This window comes from Camelus bactrianus, chromosome 1, assembly GCF_048773025.1.
Source record: "Camelus bactrianus isolate YW-2024 breed Bactrian camel chromosome 1, ASM4877302v1, whole genome shotgun sequence".
NCBI classification, from domain to species: Eukaryota; Metazoa; Chordata; class Mammalia; order Artiodactyla; family Camelidae; genus Camelus; species Camelus bactrianus.
Window position 1 is genome coordinate 10,790,210 of NC_133539.1, and position 15,015 is coordinate 10,805,224.

A 15,015-nucleotide genomic window follows, 5' to 3' on the forward strand; every position below is an offset into this window, starting at 1 on the left:
TGAATCCTTTACCACTACTAGCTGTGTGATCTTTGACAAGTGATTTAACCCCTTTGTGTCTCAGCTTTCTTATCTGTAACATGAGAATAACATTAGTAGTACCTACTTCTTCGGGCTCTTAGAAAGATGAAATGGAAAGCGCTTAGAATAGTAATTGGCACACACAGTGCTATATAAGGGTTAGATAGTGTTATTGCTGTTAAGAATATATCTGCTAAAAAAAGAGTATATCTGCTACTGAAATTTTACTTTGTAATTTGTAGTGACTTGTCATCTTGAATATATTCTCTGTCTTGCTTTCTGATTTTTTAAAAAATTTCCTTTGTTGATTAAATGTCTGATCTTTAAAATGTAAGTTTTTTTTTCATGTAGGATCATAATATTGGATTGCCCATAGTAGTGTGATTTTGCATTTTATTTTTATTCAAGTATCATTAGTCTTTAAAGTATAAATTATATTCATTTTAGGCTTCTGGTATATACTGTCTAGTAAATTTTGTGCCTCAGTCTATAGTATTGAGAAAATGGACGGAGAAAAATCCTGCCTCCATTTAGTTCACAGGTGGATCTCTCTGACATTCTAGGATGGTTGTTGCAGAGAAAAATTGCAGACCACTTGACTCTTTTCAGTAAAGCAGTTTACTCAAGACAGGCTAAGAATTAACACGGATTAACACTTGTACTGCTTTGCTAAAATTCTTGAGTTCTTGTCAAGACCATTTTGACCCATGTGGATTTTATCTTTGGCATATAGACATAACTTAAGTAGATATATTTCTCCCCAGATCTCCCTTGGGAAAGAATACCAACCCTACCCGACTTCTCCTAAGCTTTTGTAAGCAGAGAAGGGTGTTTGGAATATTTGCTTTAAGAAATTTCTAAAACCCAGCTTTGAATCAAGTTTATGGTTTTGCTTTAGAAATAGGCTAGTGTAAGAGATTGTTATAACCTATTTATAGGCCCTATGTTTTACTAGTTTCTGTGTTATTTTGTTAAGTTCAGAATCACAATGTGTAATTATTCAGTAAGGTTAGATCCTGAGTAGTTATACTGAGGGATCCTCCTTGTGCAGAACTTCCTTCTCCTTCCTTCTGTGTTCGTCCACACAGATAGTCTGGCTGGATAATGTCATGTGATTATGGGCTGAAAACTACAGATTTTTTAATTGTGCTTTTTTTGATAGATACAGTAATTTTTGAGACATCAAGACAGTCGAGCAATCCTGCCAGATTGTCACCGAGCTGGCCTCTTTTCTTGGGTTGGGTTGAGGATTAGGTCAGTGGTTCCCTATTATTTAGCTCAGTAGTTTTTAAAGCCAGCCTGTCTTTAACAGGGATCATGAGTATCTTTTATCATTTCCCCCACCATTCTAAAAGAGTAGGTAATAGAGGAATGAAAATAATGGATATTGATTAAAAAAAATCAGAATACCAAGGCCCCAAATTCATTTCCTCATAGAAGATAAACAAGGACTTTTGACTTAGCCTGGTTGTAAATGGTGGTTAGTCGTCCTGTGTGTTCTCAGGACTGGAATTTATTTTAGAGGATCCTTGAAGTTAATGTTGCCTAGTGAGATGTCCCACCTCAAAGTCACGGACCGACAATCCTTAGGCAATTGCCCCTTGTTCTGCCTCTCTTTCTCCATGATTAATTCCTCTCAGGTTCTTAAATTAAAATATTTTAAAGGAATCTTTGGGAGTGATTTTAAAATGCAGATTCACAGCCTCAGCCTCATATCAGCTGAAATAGAATCTCTTAGAATGGGGCCAGGAATCTGCATTTTTAACAGATTCCCTGCCGCTCAAATTTGAGCACTCCTGTTGGGCGGGGTCCTCCTCTGCTGACCTTGCAGCACATCCAGCCCCGTCTGCTCCCGCCGGCCGCGGCTCCTGAGTCAGCAAAGCGGCGCTGACGCCCAGCCCCATCATTCTCCTGGGTCCAGGGACTCTCTCTCTCTTTTCATTCCCTCTCCTGTCATCTCAGTTAAGGTCTTCATAATTTCTTCTCACCTGGAAGATTGTCACAGTGTTCTAACTGGTCTCCTGGCTTTCAGGCAGTCCTTTCCACTTTTAATCTGTTAATGCTCATCAGATCTACTAGGCCCGCATTTCTTCTTCTTGTGGCTCCATCACCCTGTGCCTGTTCACACCTGGCTGTTCTCTGACAGGGCTCCTCTGCTCCCCAGATTAAGGTTTGTTGTTTTCCAGCAGCCGACTCAGATCTCGTGGAATGGACTCCAGTCACTCCTCTCTTTATTAAATCCTTGAATTCTTCCAATAGGTATTATTCCATATACATTAGGTGTCTGTAGTCTTGTGTCCTATGAGAAATTCAAAGCGATGTTCTAGTTATGCTTCCAGAAAGAACTCACAATCTGTTCAGGGAGTCAGGCCTTTTACAGAAAAGGCAAATGTCAGTATCAATTAGTCTGAGGCATCAGAAGAGTTGTCATAAGATGCTGCACAGTTAAGAATGATATTTTACATGCTGGCAACTCACCCATTTTACTTACGATTTCCTTTCTCTGAAGTTATTTAGCATTTATAGTTTGTAGTATCACTCTGATATTATATTATAGTCTATATTAATCTTAAAAGATGTAAACATCATGAGATTTTGCTCCTGGCATAGTGTTGCATACTGAATTTTTGGCTGAATTGAAGTTTCAGAAATATGTGAACATGAAGCCATAACATTGTCAGAAAATGATGTTCCATACCACCCATTTAAATGGTTTTCTAAAAATATGTTTGATGCGACTTGTTAAAAATAATGGGTAAATTTATGGTTTTTTAAAGCCTTAAAAGTTTCCAGAGTGCTACTTTTAGTGCCATTGATATAACTCTTTTATTATAAAATTTTTTTTTTAACATTGAGTAACAAAGCCTAGTCTAATCTAACCAGTATATTGCTGTGAGAGTTACAATACGTAGCTAGTTGTGTGTATGTGTTGGGGAGCAGGGTGGTAGGGATCAACCACAGCCATTATACCTGAAAAATATGAGAACTTATATTTTTTACCATCTTGACAGTTAAGAGTACTGTGGAAGATGAATGAGTAAACAGAATGCTGAATCTCAAACTTTTATAGAGTTATAGGCAATTACCTGAGATTACTTCAAAGAAGTATTGCCTTCCGCTGAGTTTTCTGGAGTCTAAAAATGCTTCAAGTCCTGGAGCACACCTTTCAAGTTTTAAAATTTTATGCAGACTATTAAGCACTAGAAAATGAAATTGAATATACATGTGACATTTGGCTGATCAATTTCTTATTAAGAAGAAAAACACTAAAGAGAGAATCCACTAATTTCTCAGGACAGCCATTCAATTGTCTCACTTATCAGAACAGGAGGGAGAATGCGGAATGAATGATAATACTGTAAATTCAACTTTTGAATTACATGAGCACATGAAAGCTTATTTTTTCTAGCTTTATTTGTCCAACTGCTTGACTGATTTGGCAACCCTTCTCCCATGCCCCCTTTAAAGTCACTTTGTTTACAGATTAGCGGGAATGACTTCTGGGAAACTTTGATCCCAAAGTCTCAGAGGGAGATGTTTAAAAGGGAAATTCAGGGAAATAATCTGATCTCACCTTTGTATTTCTTCTTGGCGTCTGTTACATCTTTCTCAATTCGGTCTCATCTCTCTGCTACTTTTCTACATGAGAAAAGAAAAACTGTAACAAAACACAATAGGTGGTTATTTTCCATCTGGTTTAATTTTCTTAACCCTCATTTTCTTATTTTGCAAGATGTGCTGTTACTATAGTTGTGTGACTGAGAGATTGACTTGGAAAGTCTTTTTCCAGGAACAATATTTTTAATGTGTTGCATCTTTGGATAAGGGAATGGTAAGTAGAGTATTCAGCATAACAGAGGAAAAAAATATGTAAACATTGCACTTGTAGGCAGCCTAGAAGAGGAGGAATTTTAGTCAGATGGCCTAAATTGTCATTCGAATCTTTTTTGGAATTAGTGTCCCTAGGAGGACACTTCCCTTGGCTGTATTTGTTTTTTTTTTATTGCCCAAGTGGCAATATCTGTTGGCTTATGTTGTTTGAGCTTAAAACAAAGTAGTGTATATGAGAGCAGTCTTAAATATATTTCATAAATAAAAATTCCTGTTAGTTTACTTTACAAGTGTTTGATAATGAACTAACTTGTTCTTTTTCATGAGGTTGTGTTTTACAAAATAAAAAGAAGAAACCTCTAGAACTTGTTTTTTTAAAAGAATACTATGAATGACAGTCCTTCAACTTACTACAATTTTTAGCAAATGAATTATTACCTGTTGTAAACAATGGTATTTCTTTTGTCCACATGCTGCCTTTTGGTATGATTAAATATAATTTTCTTGTCCTAGGTGGGATCTCACCGTGTCCGTATGTCAAGGGGATTTGAAGCCAATGCACCTGCTTTTGACAGGTGAGACTGATTATTTTTACATAGCGCCGTTAAGTTTTGACATAGTTAAGTGGTAAGACTCTTGTAATTACATTTATTGATTCATTTCAGCTTTTGGCTCTAAGTAATATTTCTTCCTGACTCCTAATTTCACTGGAAGACAGTGACACTTAACCATTATACATTCTAGGAATGATGGCACTAGGTGTGTGGGTCTTGATGTCTTGGCCTTAAAACTACCTCTGATGGGTGTGCTCCTGGATTCGGTAGCCACTAGCCACGTGGAGCTCTTGAGCATTTCAAATTGACTAGTCCAAGTTGAGATGTGCTGTAGGTGTGAAGTACACACTGGATTTCAGACTTAGTGCAAAAAAAGAAAAGCAGAATACCTTATTAATATTTCTTTTACATGTTAATTACCTGTAGAAATGATAGCTTAGCTGTATTGGGTTACATAAAATATATGTAAATTAATTCATTTGTTTATTTTTGCTTTCTTAAATGTACCATCTAGAAAATTAAAAATTGTATCTGTGGCTTATGTTATATTTCCTTTGCATGGCATTGCTCTTCACCCTCTTGCATGGTTAGAAGCTGGAGGGAAAAGGGGCTCATATTTGGGGCCTATTTTCCTTAAGGCTGGAGCTCTAAGGAGGCCTCTGAAGATTGACGGAGTATGTGATGTCCTCACGTGTGAAGTGCAGCCCTGCGCCCTCTGCCCCAGCTGCCTTCCCAGCAAGCTGGGTGACCTGTGTTTTCCATGCCTGTCTAGCATCAGCCTGAGTGGAGAGGGAGCTGGATGACTCTAACAGCTCCAGCATAGGTGGGAATTTTAGCATTGATAAGTCAGAGAGGAAACTGCATTAACTGAGTTTTCATAAATTTAGAGTTTTGAGACTGTGTGAAATGAATTTGTATCCAGTTGTGTCAGTTCTGTGAGTTTAAAATACTGCCATGTAGGTCCTGTTTAATAATGGTTTCCTATTAATTGAAAAAAATTTTTGGCTTATCATTGATGTATGCTTATTTCCTTTCTTTAATAGGCATTTTAGAACACTTAAGAATTTATATGGTAAACAAATAATAGTAAATTTGCTTGGCTCTAAGGAAGGTGAACATATGCTAAGTAAGGCTTTCCAGGTAAATATAATCATTTTTTTTTCTTCTGTTCTGGCCCATGGATGCCTAAAATGGTACTTTTAAAATAATATAATATAATAATCAAATTCTTCCAGGAAATAAATTACTTCCAAGTGAAAGGTTGGGTACTTCTTGGAACCATTAACTCTTTGAGGCAGTTAAGCAACAGCTTAGAGTAATGTTGCTGAAATTGGGATTATGGAAAGCTTTCAAGGCAACTGACTCTGTTTTCTAATCTCCTTATTTATGTTGTAGAGAAGCAGAAGAATACCTTCCCCCCAAAAATATTCATTTGTCACTGGTAGAAAGATACCAGGCAGTCTCCTCCTTTATCTGTTCATTGTCTTGTCTATTTCCTGGAAACCAAAGTCATTGTTTTAAACCTATGAAGTGGTGAATAATGCATTTGTGTACATGCAAGACTATACCTTGTATTGAGAAAGAAAATTTGGATTTGGGAATTTCAAGTAAATAAGAACCTAAAGAAATGTATGACTTCTAAAGAAAAAATATTTTTTACAGATGTTTATTGATTCAATAATGAATTAATAGGGGGAGGGTATAGCTCAGTGGTAGAGTGCGTGCCTATCATCCATGAGGTCCTGGGTTCAATCCCCAGTTCCTCCATTAAAACAAACAAACAAACAAGCAAACAAACAAACAAACTGAATTACCTCCTCCCCCCAAATTAAAAAAAAAGAATTGATATAAATTATGGTGTTACATAAGGTTATAAGCTTAAATTAAACAACATGGTTAGAAAACATTTTCTAAAGTTCAAGTTAATGAAGTCCAGAATTATTTATTATTATAATAATTTATTATTTGGCTATTTTGTTTTAATATTATTAGTAAACAATTTATACTTTAGCGAATGACCTTTTTATGCTAAACTTTTAAAATATCTGTATGTGTTGAATGAAGTTACAAAAAATGAATTTTTCAGTCTTTGATAGGCTTTGTCTTAAAAATAATTTTCTTTATTTTGAGATTCTGTAATAGATATAAACAGTCATTATGTTCGCATAGTAAATGAAATGCTGGTAGTTGAAAATCGCTTTTCATTTTCTAAACCAGATGAGAATGTTATTTAAATTCCCTTATATTAATTATGTCATACCTAATCTCTCTGGGATTGTGAATGAGGTTTTAGGGAAAAGATGCCATAAGATATCAGCAAGTAATTTTCCATTTTACTGCCAGTGGTAATGAAAGCTTTGTGAGATTAGTAAGATTTCAAGGACCATGCTGAGATTTTAATTTAAACTGTAAGTTTCCATTTATAACACTGTATTGATAAGATCAGATTTGGTTAACATTTAAATGATTATTTGCCTTTTATTTTCAGAGTCATTTGAAAGCTTCTGAGCATGCTGCTGATATCCAGATGGTGAATTTTGACTATCATCAAATGGTTAAAGGAGGAAAGGCAGAAAAATTACATAGTGTCCTTAAACCTCAAGTCCAAAAGTTCCTAGATTATGGATTTTTTTATTTCAATGGAAGTGAAGTTCAAAGGTCTGACTGCTTTGTTTCGCTTTTCTTTAAATTGGCACTTTGCTGTAATTTTATTTAATTAAGTAAAATATCTTCCTTTATTATATTTGATTTTAAGCTTTTTTTCTTTCTTTAGAATTCAGCAAGTGGTGATAATAGATTACATTACTGGGCACATACTAGGGGTTGGGCAGTGTACTTAGTCTTTACAAGTATTAATAACAACTGTAGGGATAGGTTCTATTACTGTCACCATTCGCATCTGAGGACATGGAGGCATAAAGCCATCATCCGCCCCAAGTCCCATAACTGGGAGGCATTAGAGCTAGGATTCATCTGGCTCCAGACTTAATGCTCTATTCTATTTCTCTCTTAAAATTAATGTCTTAATATTTTGTGACCTTAGTAAGGCTTATTAAATGCAAATAAAAATAAAAAAACACTATTATCGTCTGCTTTAGCATAGAACTGTAGGGTTATAAATCTGAATGTGTGTTCAGCTCCTAACTGCTGGCCTAATTAAAAATAAGTGGATGTGGCTGAAAAGAGAGATGTGTAGTAAAGAATATATGGCAAAGTGTTAACAGTTACAGAATCTGGATGGTTGGTTAACGGATGTTCAATGTAAAATTGTTTCACTTTTTTTGTATGTTTGAGAATTATACCAAAAAGGTTGGGGGTGTGGAAAGTGGATTCTACATTTTAATCTGCTTAATTTTTCTCAGTTTGTTTTAGCTTTCCTATTTTTGTTTCAAACTAGCTGTTTAACTTCACCACATTTTTACAGATGCCAGAGTGGTACAGTTCGAACAAACTGCTTGGATTGTCTTGATAGAACAAATAGTGTACAGGCGTTCCTTGGCTTAGAGGTAAAAAAAAAAAATTAAAATATGTGTATGCAACTTGTATCAAATGACTTTTTCACTGCTTTTTTAACATTTTATGTTTCTCATTAATTTTCATAAAATGAAGTTATGCTAAAGGCATTCTTCTAGTTTTTTTTTTTGCCAACATCCCTTTTCATTTAAATGTTTCCTTTATCTGTTCTAATTACTTCCTTTAAATAGCTTCTATTTCCCTCTATCGTTTAACTTTCTCTTAAAAAAAAAGTGCTATTTATACTATTCCAGTAATTGCTTCTTTTGCCTGTCTTTTGGATAAAGAAAAAATATGTATATATATGTATATATTTGGCCTTCATTCTCTTTTAAAAGTCTTTTCAGAATTGGGGAGGATTTGTTTTCACACGTACAGCTCAATAGTATTATATACTTGACAGAGTCTTATGCAGAGCAGTTTACATGGCATTTTCAAATCAGTTGCTACAAAAAACAGGATCAGATGAAAAATGTCATTGTCAGAATGAAAGTAAATGAGAGCCAACTTCTCCAACAAAGTCTTTCAAAGTGTTTTTCTTTATTACTAAATCTATCAGATTCAGTCTAATTTAGGCATAGTCTCAACTATTTGACAAACTGTGAAGCAATGCTGAGATTCCTAAGTCTTACCTATTATGCAATAGTTAGGGTCCTAGGACTATCCTGGGTCTTCATTTAGTTCCATAGGAACTTAACATAGTTCTCAAATACTGTAAAAAACAGGAATAGAAAGTAACATGTTCTTGTTTTCTCTAGTAAATCATCTTAGATTTGGCCAGAATATTGGTTAATTTCTTCTTTCTATCTCAAAAATGAAAATATGCTGTGTAGAATTCTCTGCTACAGAAATATATTTTTCATGCAACTAAATAAATGTTACTATCATGAACATCTACTTCATTTACTCGCAATATACAGTCATTGACCCTGAGCAAAAAAGTATTCAAAATAAAAATTAAATATTAACAATTAAAAAAACTGTTACTACCCTGCCTTTTTTGAAGTCTGTCATTGAATTTTATCATTTTAATTTATTTGGAAAATCTGACAGAGACAAGAAAAGTGAAAGCAGGCATTTGGTCATTGGGATGGAGTTTGTCACATGGCCCAGGGTTGTTTTGAGTTCTGTTCTTAAGTGGCTGAATACATGTAGTTAGATTCTGAGAGTAAACTTAGTGAAATACTTAAACATCTTCATTAAAAGTTAAACAGGTGTTTTCAGAATCTGACTTGACTAAGTACCCACTGTTCATTTTTAGGTGTGAGAATATTCCGTGGTATAGCAAGTGGTTAACTGGTTACAAAAGTTACTGCTAAAGTAGGCAAAACTGGACTACTAGTGGTGAAGACTATTTTGCCCAGTTCCTTAAAAAAAAAGGTATAATTATAAAGGAGACTCTGGAATTTTTTTTTTTTTAATTCTCCATGCTAGCAAAGAATAGCTTTCGTGTAAGTCCCTTGGCAATCAGATAGACTCAGTTTAGGTTTTCTTTTATATTATTTTAGTTTTTGATCCCTCTATAAGTATCTCCACTGATAGACAAAATAAAAGAAAACACAAGTGGTGGGGAGTTAAGAAAAATGCAAGGCACAAGTTACGACTATATTCCAAATAAGAGAAATAGACTGGATAAGGATTATACATTGCCAGACTGACTCTGCCAGACTTCAAGGCTAAAATTCATTCAGAGTAAAGACCAGTAACTTTTCTCAACACTTCTACCGTGATCTGTGATGAAGGAACTGTGCTGGCCTAGGAATCCTTGCAGTCTTTGCATGCTGTGTTTACACTGGTTCTCCCTTCTATGCATTATCAGTATGAATTTTATTCTATAAAAGCTGATGTGACTTTATTCAGAGAGATGACTTGTTTTTTAAATTTTAGTAACAGTTCAAGAGCAGCTCTACTTTTCTCATAGTCTTCTGACCTTAATTAGCCAAACTTACAGAACCAAATCCCCAAACTAAAGAAATTTAGTTATATATATTTAAATAAACTAGGTAAATATTTCTTTGCTCCAATGCATGCTGTTGCATAATTAGTTCTTTTAGGTGAACAAGGTAAACTTGTTTGATTTATAGGGACATTTTAATAAAATAATATCATTTAGCCAGAAAGAAATTCTTATTACGATAAGGGGGTGCTGAGTTGCTTGTAGATTTCACTGATGTGGCACTTACTTTAGAAACTGAAATGGTGGGAAATAACACAGCTTAGTAAACTGTTGTGTTTTCAGAATCCAATCCCCCATAGTCCTATAACTGTATATTTTTGGTTTCATTCTGGCAGTTCTTAAAATGTCACATAATAATTAATGTATTAACATACATATAAGATTTCCTTTGTTATTTTAGATGCTAGCCAAACAGTTGGAAGATCTCGGCTTAGCTGAAAAGCCCCAGTTGGTGACTCGCTTTCAAGAAGTTTTTCGATCTATGTGGTCTGTGAATGGTGATTCAATCAGTAAAATTTATGCAGGAACTGGAGCTCTAGAAGGAAAGGCGAAGGTAGATCTAGATCTATTGTAATGTTGTAAAAGATCCTCTTTTTCCTTTTTTAATAAAGCTTTAAATGGATTCTTTTTTAAATTGATAGGATTTTTGTTTGTTTTTTAGGTATCTGTTTTAGAATTCTGTTTTATCATGCTTTTATGTCCTCTGACACTTCCTTCTATATTGGATACTAATGACTGAGTGAAGGTAGCTATTTCCCTAGGTTTGGAGGGTGTATATGTATGACCTTTGGTTGTTTAGTGATAATCCACTAGACCTACATATGTACTGCTTACATTTTTAAAATGATTTTCACTTGCATGTCTGTTTTACTTTTCATAATGTTTATTTTGATTAAAAATATGATTTTTTAAAAAATCCTATCCATTAGTCCTTCTAATAAAAGGTTTTTTCTCACTTGTGTTTGTGTCCCCAGCACTTTAGATAGTTCATACTGTTGAATAGATGTGTGACAGATGCTGGATGGACAATAAACCAATGGGCAATTTATCCACTGTGGGTCCACTATGAACCCAATGCTATTAGGGCTTAAGTTATTTTTTTTTTAATCTTATTTTGAAAAGGAGGCTGTCAAAATTGCAAACGAAGTGTGAGATCTGGACTTAATTATAATTCTGTGCCTTATCATTACTTTTTTATTGCTGGTATTACCTGCAAACTACTTTCTACTCTACTGTTTGGCCCTTATTGAGGGACTTTGGATACATACTTAAGTTATTTTTCATTATTTTTTATACTTAATTATTGAATTTTTAAAGCTCCCGGCCTCAGTTGAATTTATTAATATTCTAAATCTTTACAATTTCTCAAATTACCCCAGGAATAGAAACAAGGACATTTACCACTTTTATAGTTTCTTATTCAGCCTCTTCAGTGTAGCAGTTGGAATTCTTAAGGACCATTTATTATCTCCAAGTCTTCTTTTAACTTTCAGATCTTCCTCCTCTTCTGTCTCATAAAATGCTATGCCTCTGTTCAGAGGTATTGGCCTTGCCTGCAAAGTTCCTTTTGTTCAACTCAGAAATTTTTATTGACATTTACAAATATTTACTTCTTAAATGGGCCCTTTGTTTGAAAAGCTGAAATAGTTAAACTTTCAAGTGTTCCTTCTGAATAGAGAACATAATTCTTGCTTTCAAACCTGGTTCTCTGCAGCTGTTGCCTAAAATACTCTTCTGTGCTCTGCCTTTTTGTCTCTGTAGTTGACTAAGACTGTGTATGTACAGAGGTTACATATATTTTCAATGGTCTTTCATCTCTAACAAAAGATAGGAAATTTTATGTATTAAATATACCAACCTGAATTGAACTAAAATCTAACATCTGAACTGCTCTTTCTTTTCCTTTCTCTGTGTTCCTTTTGATTAATTGCCTGATAATGTGAATGGTGAGTGTCTTTTCAAATGTCATTTGCATATGTTTTATGGAAGGAAGTAACATTTTAAACTTCAAATTACTATTATTTCTTTAAAGAATAAGAATTACATATTGCAAACTAAGTTTTTTTTTTAATAATTATCAAAATCCATAAGATCAGAATATCTTCATAGTAACTAACATGCCTGAGTAAAATATATGTTCATTAAAAGTAATAATCAACTCTCTCACTTTAGGAACTGGCATAAGTTTATGATTTTTATTATTTACATAGGCAACAAAATGACCTAAAGTTACTAAATGTAGTTTATATGTTATAGGCTAGACCTTCATTTTCATATTCAGTTTTAGTTTTAACTAATACGAGCTATTTGGGGGCAATTTCAATTTTATTTTTCTTCTATTAGAGTACTTTGAATTTTTTCTAAGAACACATAAGTGTGGTGTAGCCTCCTTTATGTCCCCTTCTTCTCCCCACCCAACCCATCCATCCCCAAGTCTAAAAGATAGTGCAAGAAGTCATTTCCTTGTTTTAAATAAGTACATATCAGTTTATTTCCTTTATAGTAAACAATTTTAAACTTTACTGCTCTGTAGATATCATTAGTGGATGCAGTGTGGCGCAGAGCTTCTTCCGTCTCTGTGCAGAGCTGTTATCCAAAAGAGGAAAAGAAACAGTGACATCTTGAGGAATTTTAATGTGATGATTTGATATTCAAAATAGAATGATTAGGTCTTTTTTTATTACAATAAAGTCATATAAAACTAGGTTCAAAGACCTATTGAGGAAAAACATCAGTATTTAGAATGAAAGTCCGTGCTTTTTTTCCCCAACAGGCTGGAAAGTTAAAAGATGGTGCTCGTTCTGTTACCAGAACAATTCAGAATAACTTCTTTGACAGCTCCAAACAAGAGGCCATCGATGTTTTGCTACTGGGAAATACTCTAAATAGTGATTTAGCTGACAAAGCTCGAGCCCTTTTAACTACTGGAAGTTTGCGTGGTATGCATGCTTTATATTTTACTTACTTTATTTTGTTTATATTCCTTCCAAAAGTCCAAGAGATAAATGTAAACTTATTTACATAAATACTTTTTAGATTGAGTTGATTAAAATAGTTTTGGAAGGGATTTCTATCAATGTAATTTTCTAAAATTGTATTCTTCAGAGGAAGTTTATCTCTTCTAAGATGCTTGTATCATTAGAATTTTTAAGCCATAAACCAAGGCCTATGCATAATCTTTCATAGATTATGATTGAGGGGGTAAATGGTTTAGGTATTGCTAGCTTAATATAAGACAGGATCTCCTAAAATATTCAGCTAGTACTTTTAGTATTTCAATGACCCAGTTATATAGAAAAACATCCCTATGTTGGTTATTTTGCTAATCACCACACCAAAGGCTTCTGTAACTTGGTATTACTTTTTAAATGCTATTGTTTAAATAAGCATTAAATCATATTAATAATTTAAAATGTTGCTTATTATTGGACACTACCACTCCTAGTTTTAATATTTGACATAAGTATATGGCTTTTAGGATGGCTGTTGATTTTTCACTGTGTCTTTCATTAAAATCAAAGGAATTTGAGCTCAGATCAGTGAGCATATATTAAGTGGTATCATGGGAAAACTCAGTATTATGCATTGTAGAACTTAATAAATTAGACTTCCTTGGTTTTATGTTTTTTTCTATTTTAACTTTTCAGCACTCTGAACATTTTCATTTCTTCTGTTATCCCCCAAACCAAACTTTTCAATTACCCCTGTTCAAGCAGGAGAAATTGTTTCTCATCAAATAATGTACTCTTGGGTGATTCCTTGGTCAAATAGGTTATCATGGATTCTTTCAGAATTCCACTTGGGGCTGGAGGTAGTTAATTATAGTCACCTCCTCAGGGATCTGTGGGTAGGCTGGGGGACTGAAACCTGCTAAAGCTCTGAAGACCAGAATCCGATCTTAGCAACCGCTTTTAACTTCAGGCTTCCTCCTGGCTTCCAGCAGTAGACACTCACTGATTTGCATCTTCTCACCTCTTTCCACCTGTGCTACTTTGATGTGGAGGCATTAATCAGCAACAACTGAAAGTAAGCCGTTGAAGGAAAGAAAAGAAGTGAGGGCCCTGAGTAATTCTCAGACTTGATCATCAGTTTTTTAGTTTCCTGCACATTTTACTCTATGAAAAATACACCTTTAAAAAAAGCACAGTTCTACTATAACGCTTTTTCTGAGAATGGGAGTTTGTTCCCACATGGATGCCATATCAGGGAACATTCTGAGCATAATGCCAATTCTGCATCAGTTTATGCATGATTTCACTGGCAATAATGCTAGGTAAATGCAGAAAAGTGCACCCAGCAGAACTGAGTTGGGTAGACATATACAAGACACATGTACACGTGTACGTACACCTCAGACACCCCTCTCCCTCAGTCCACCAGATGTGTGATGAGCCATATTCATCCATATCTGGTGTTACAGCTTACCGTCCAACTTCAGAGACCTTTTCTTCCAGGATTCACAATTACAAGCACAGGCCTCCTGATGCCCATTTCTATAAGAAAACTTCATGACTTTTTTAAGATAAAGTACCATATTTTCTACATATTCAATATTTCTTAACCATGTAACATGCAAAATTCTGCTACAGTTTTTATATTCGGTGCCTATCTTTTTTGGCACGTAATTGCCGAAGTGTTTTGAGTGTTGTTCCCAAACCCTATTTTTGCCATAAGCCCTGTGGCTGTGTGAATTTGCACCATTTTGCAGAGCACAGTGATTTTGCTGGAATGCATATGTTTTGTTATAACTGATTGTGCTTACCAACTGGTGAATCCCAGAAAGACTACTGAAAGGTATATGTTACGGCAGTATCTCCATATTTCAATGTCCTCCAGCCTCTTAGGGTTTCAGATTCATATTCTCCCTTACAAGTATGTGCACATGCACACACATACATACACACAGAGAAGCCTGGGCAGCAGGCCTAGCACCTTCTGATTGTGAAACTCTGGACATCCCTGAGTCACTGTCGGCTTTTTCTTAGATGCAGAGGGTTTGCATCAGTTATTGTCATTTATTTTTATCTTTGATGTCCTATTGCCATCAGAAGAAAAGAAAGTCATTGAACTAAATCAAAAGGAAAAAAGTGAGACCGTCTGAGACTGTTTTGTCATTAACACTCTAGACTTCAACTGTAA

General features: G+C 34.7%; 1 protein-coding gene and 1 non-coding gene across 9 annotated transcripts in view; both read left to right on the forward strand.

Moving 5' to 3' along the window:
• The window catches only part of SYNJ1 (synaptojanin 1), an 81,442-nt gene that overhangs the window by 27,442 nt on the left and 38,985 nt on the right, over positions 1-15,015 (forward strand). For all 8 annotated transcript variants that reach the window (XM_010956580.3, XM_045517826.2, XM_010956585.3 and 5 more), the window contains exons 7-12: positions 4,366-4,427; positions 5,450-5,546; positions 6,895-7,064; positions 7,831-7,912; positions 10,277-10,429; positions 12,650-12,815. In XM_010956580.3, the coding sequence (XP_010954882.2) occupies positions 4,366-4,427; positions 5,450-5,546; positions 6,895-7,064; positions 7,831-7,912; positions 10,277-10,429; positions 12,650-12,815 (730 nt within the window). The remainder of the gene's footprint in view (positions 1-4,365; positions 4,428-5,449; positions 5,547-6,894; positions 7,065-7,830; positions 7,913-10,276; positions 10,430-12,649; positions 12,816-15,015) is intronic.
• On the forward strand, positions 6,101-6,173 carry TRNAD-AUC (transfer RNA aspartic acid (anticodon AUC)). The gene has a single exon. It is a non-coding gene; the product is annotated as a tRNA-Asp (tRNA).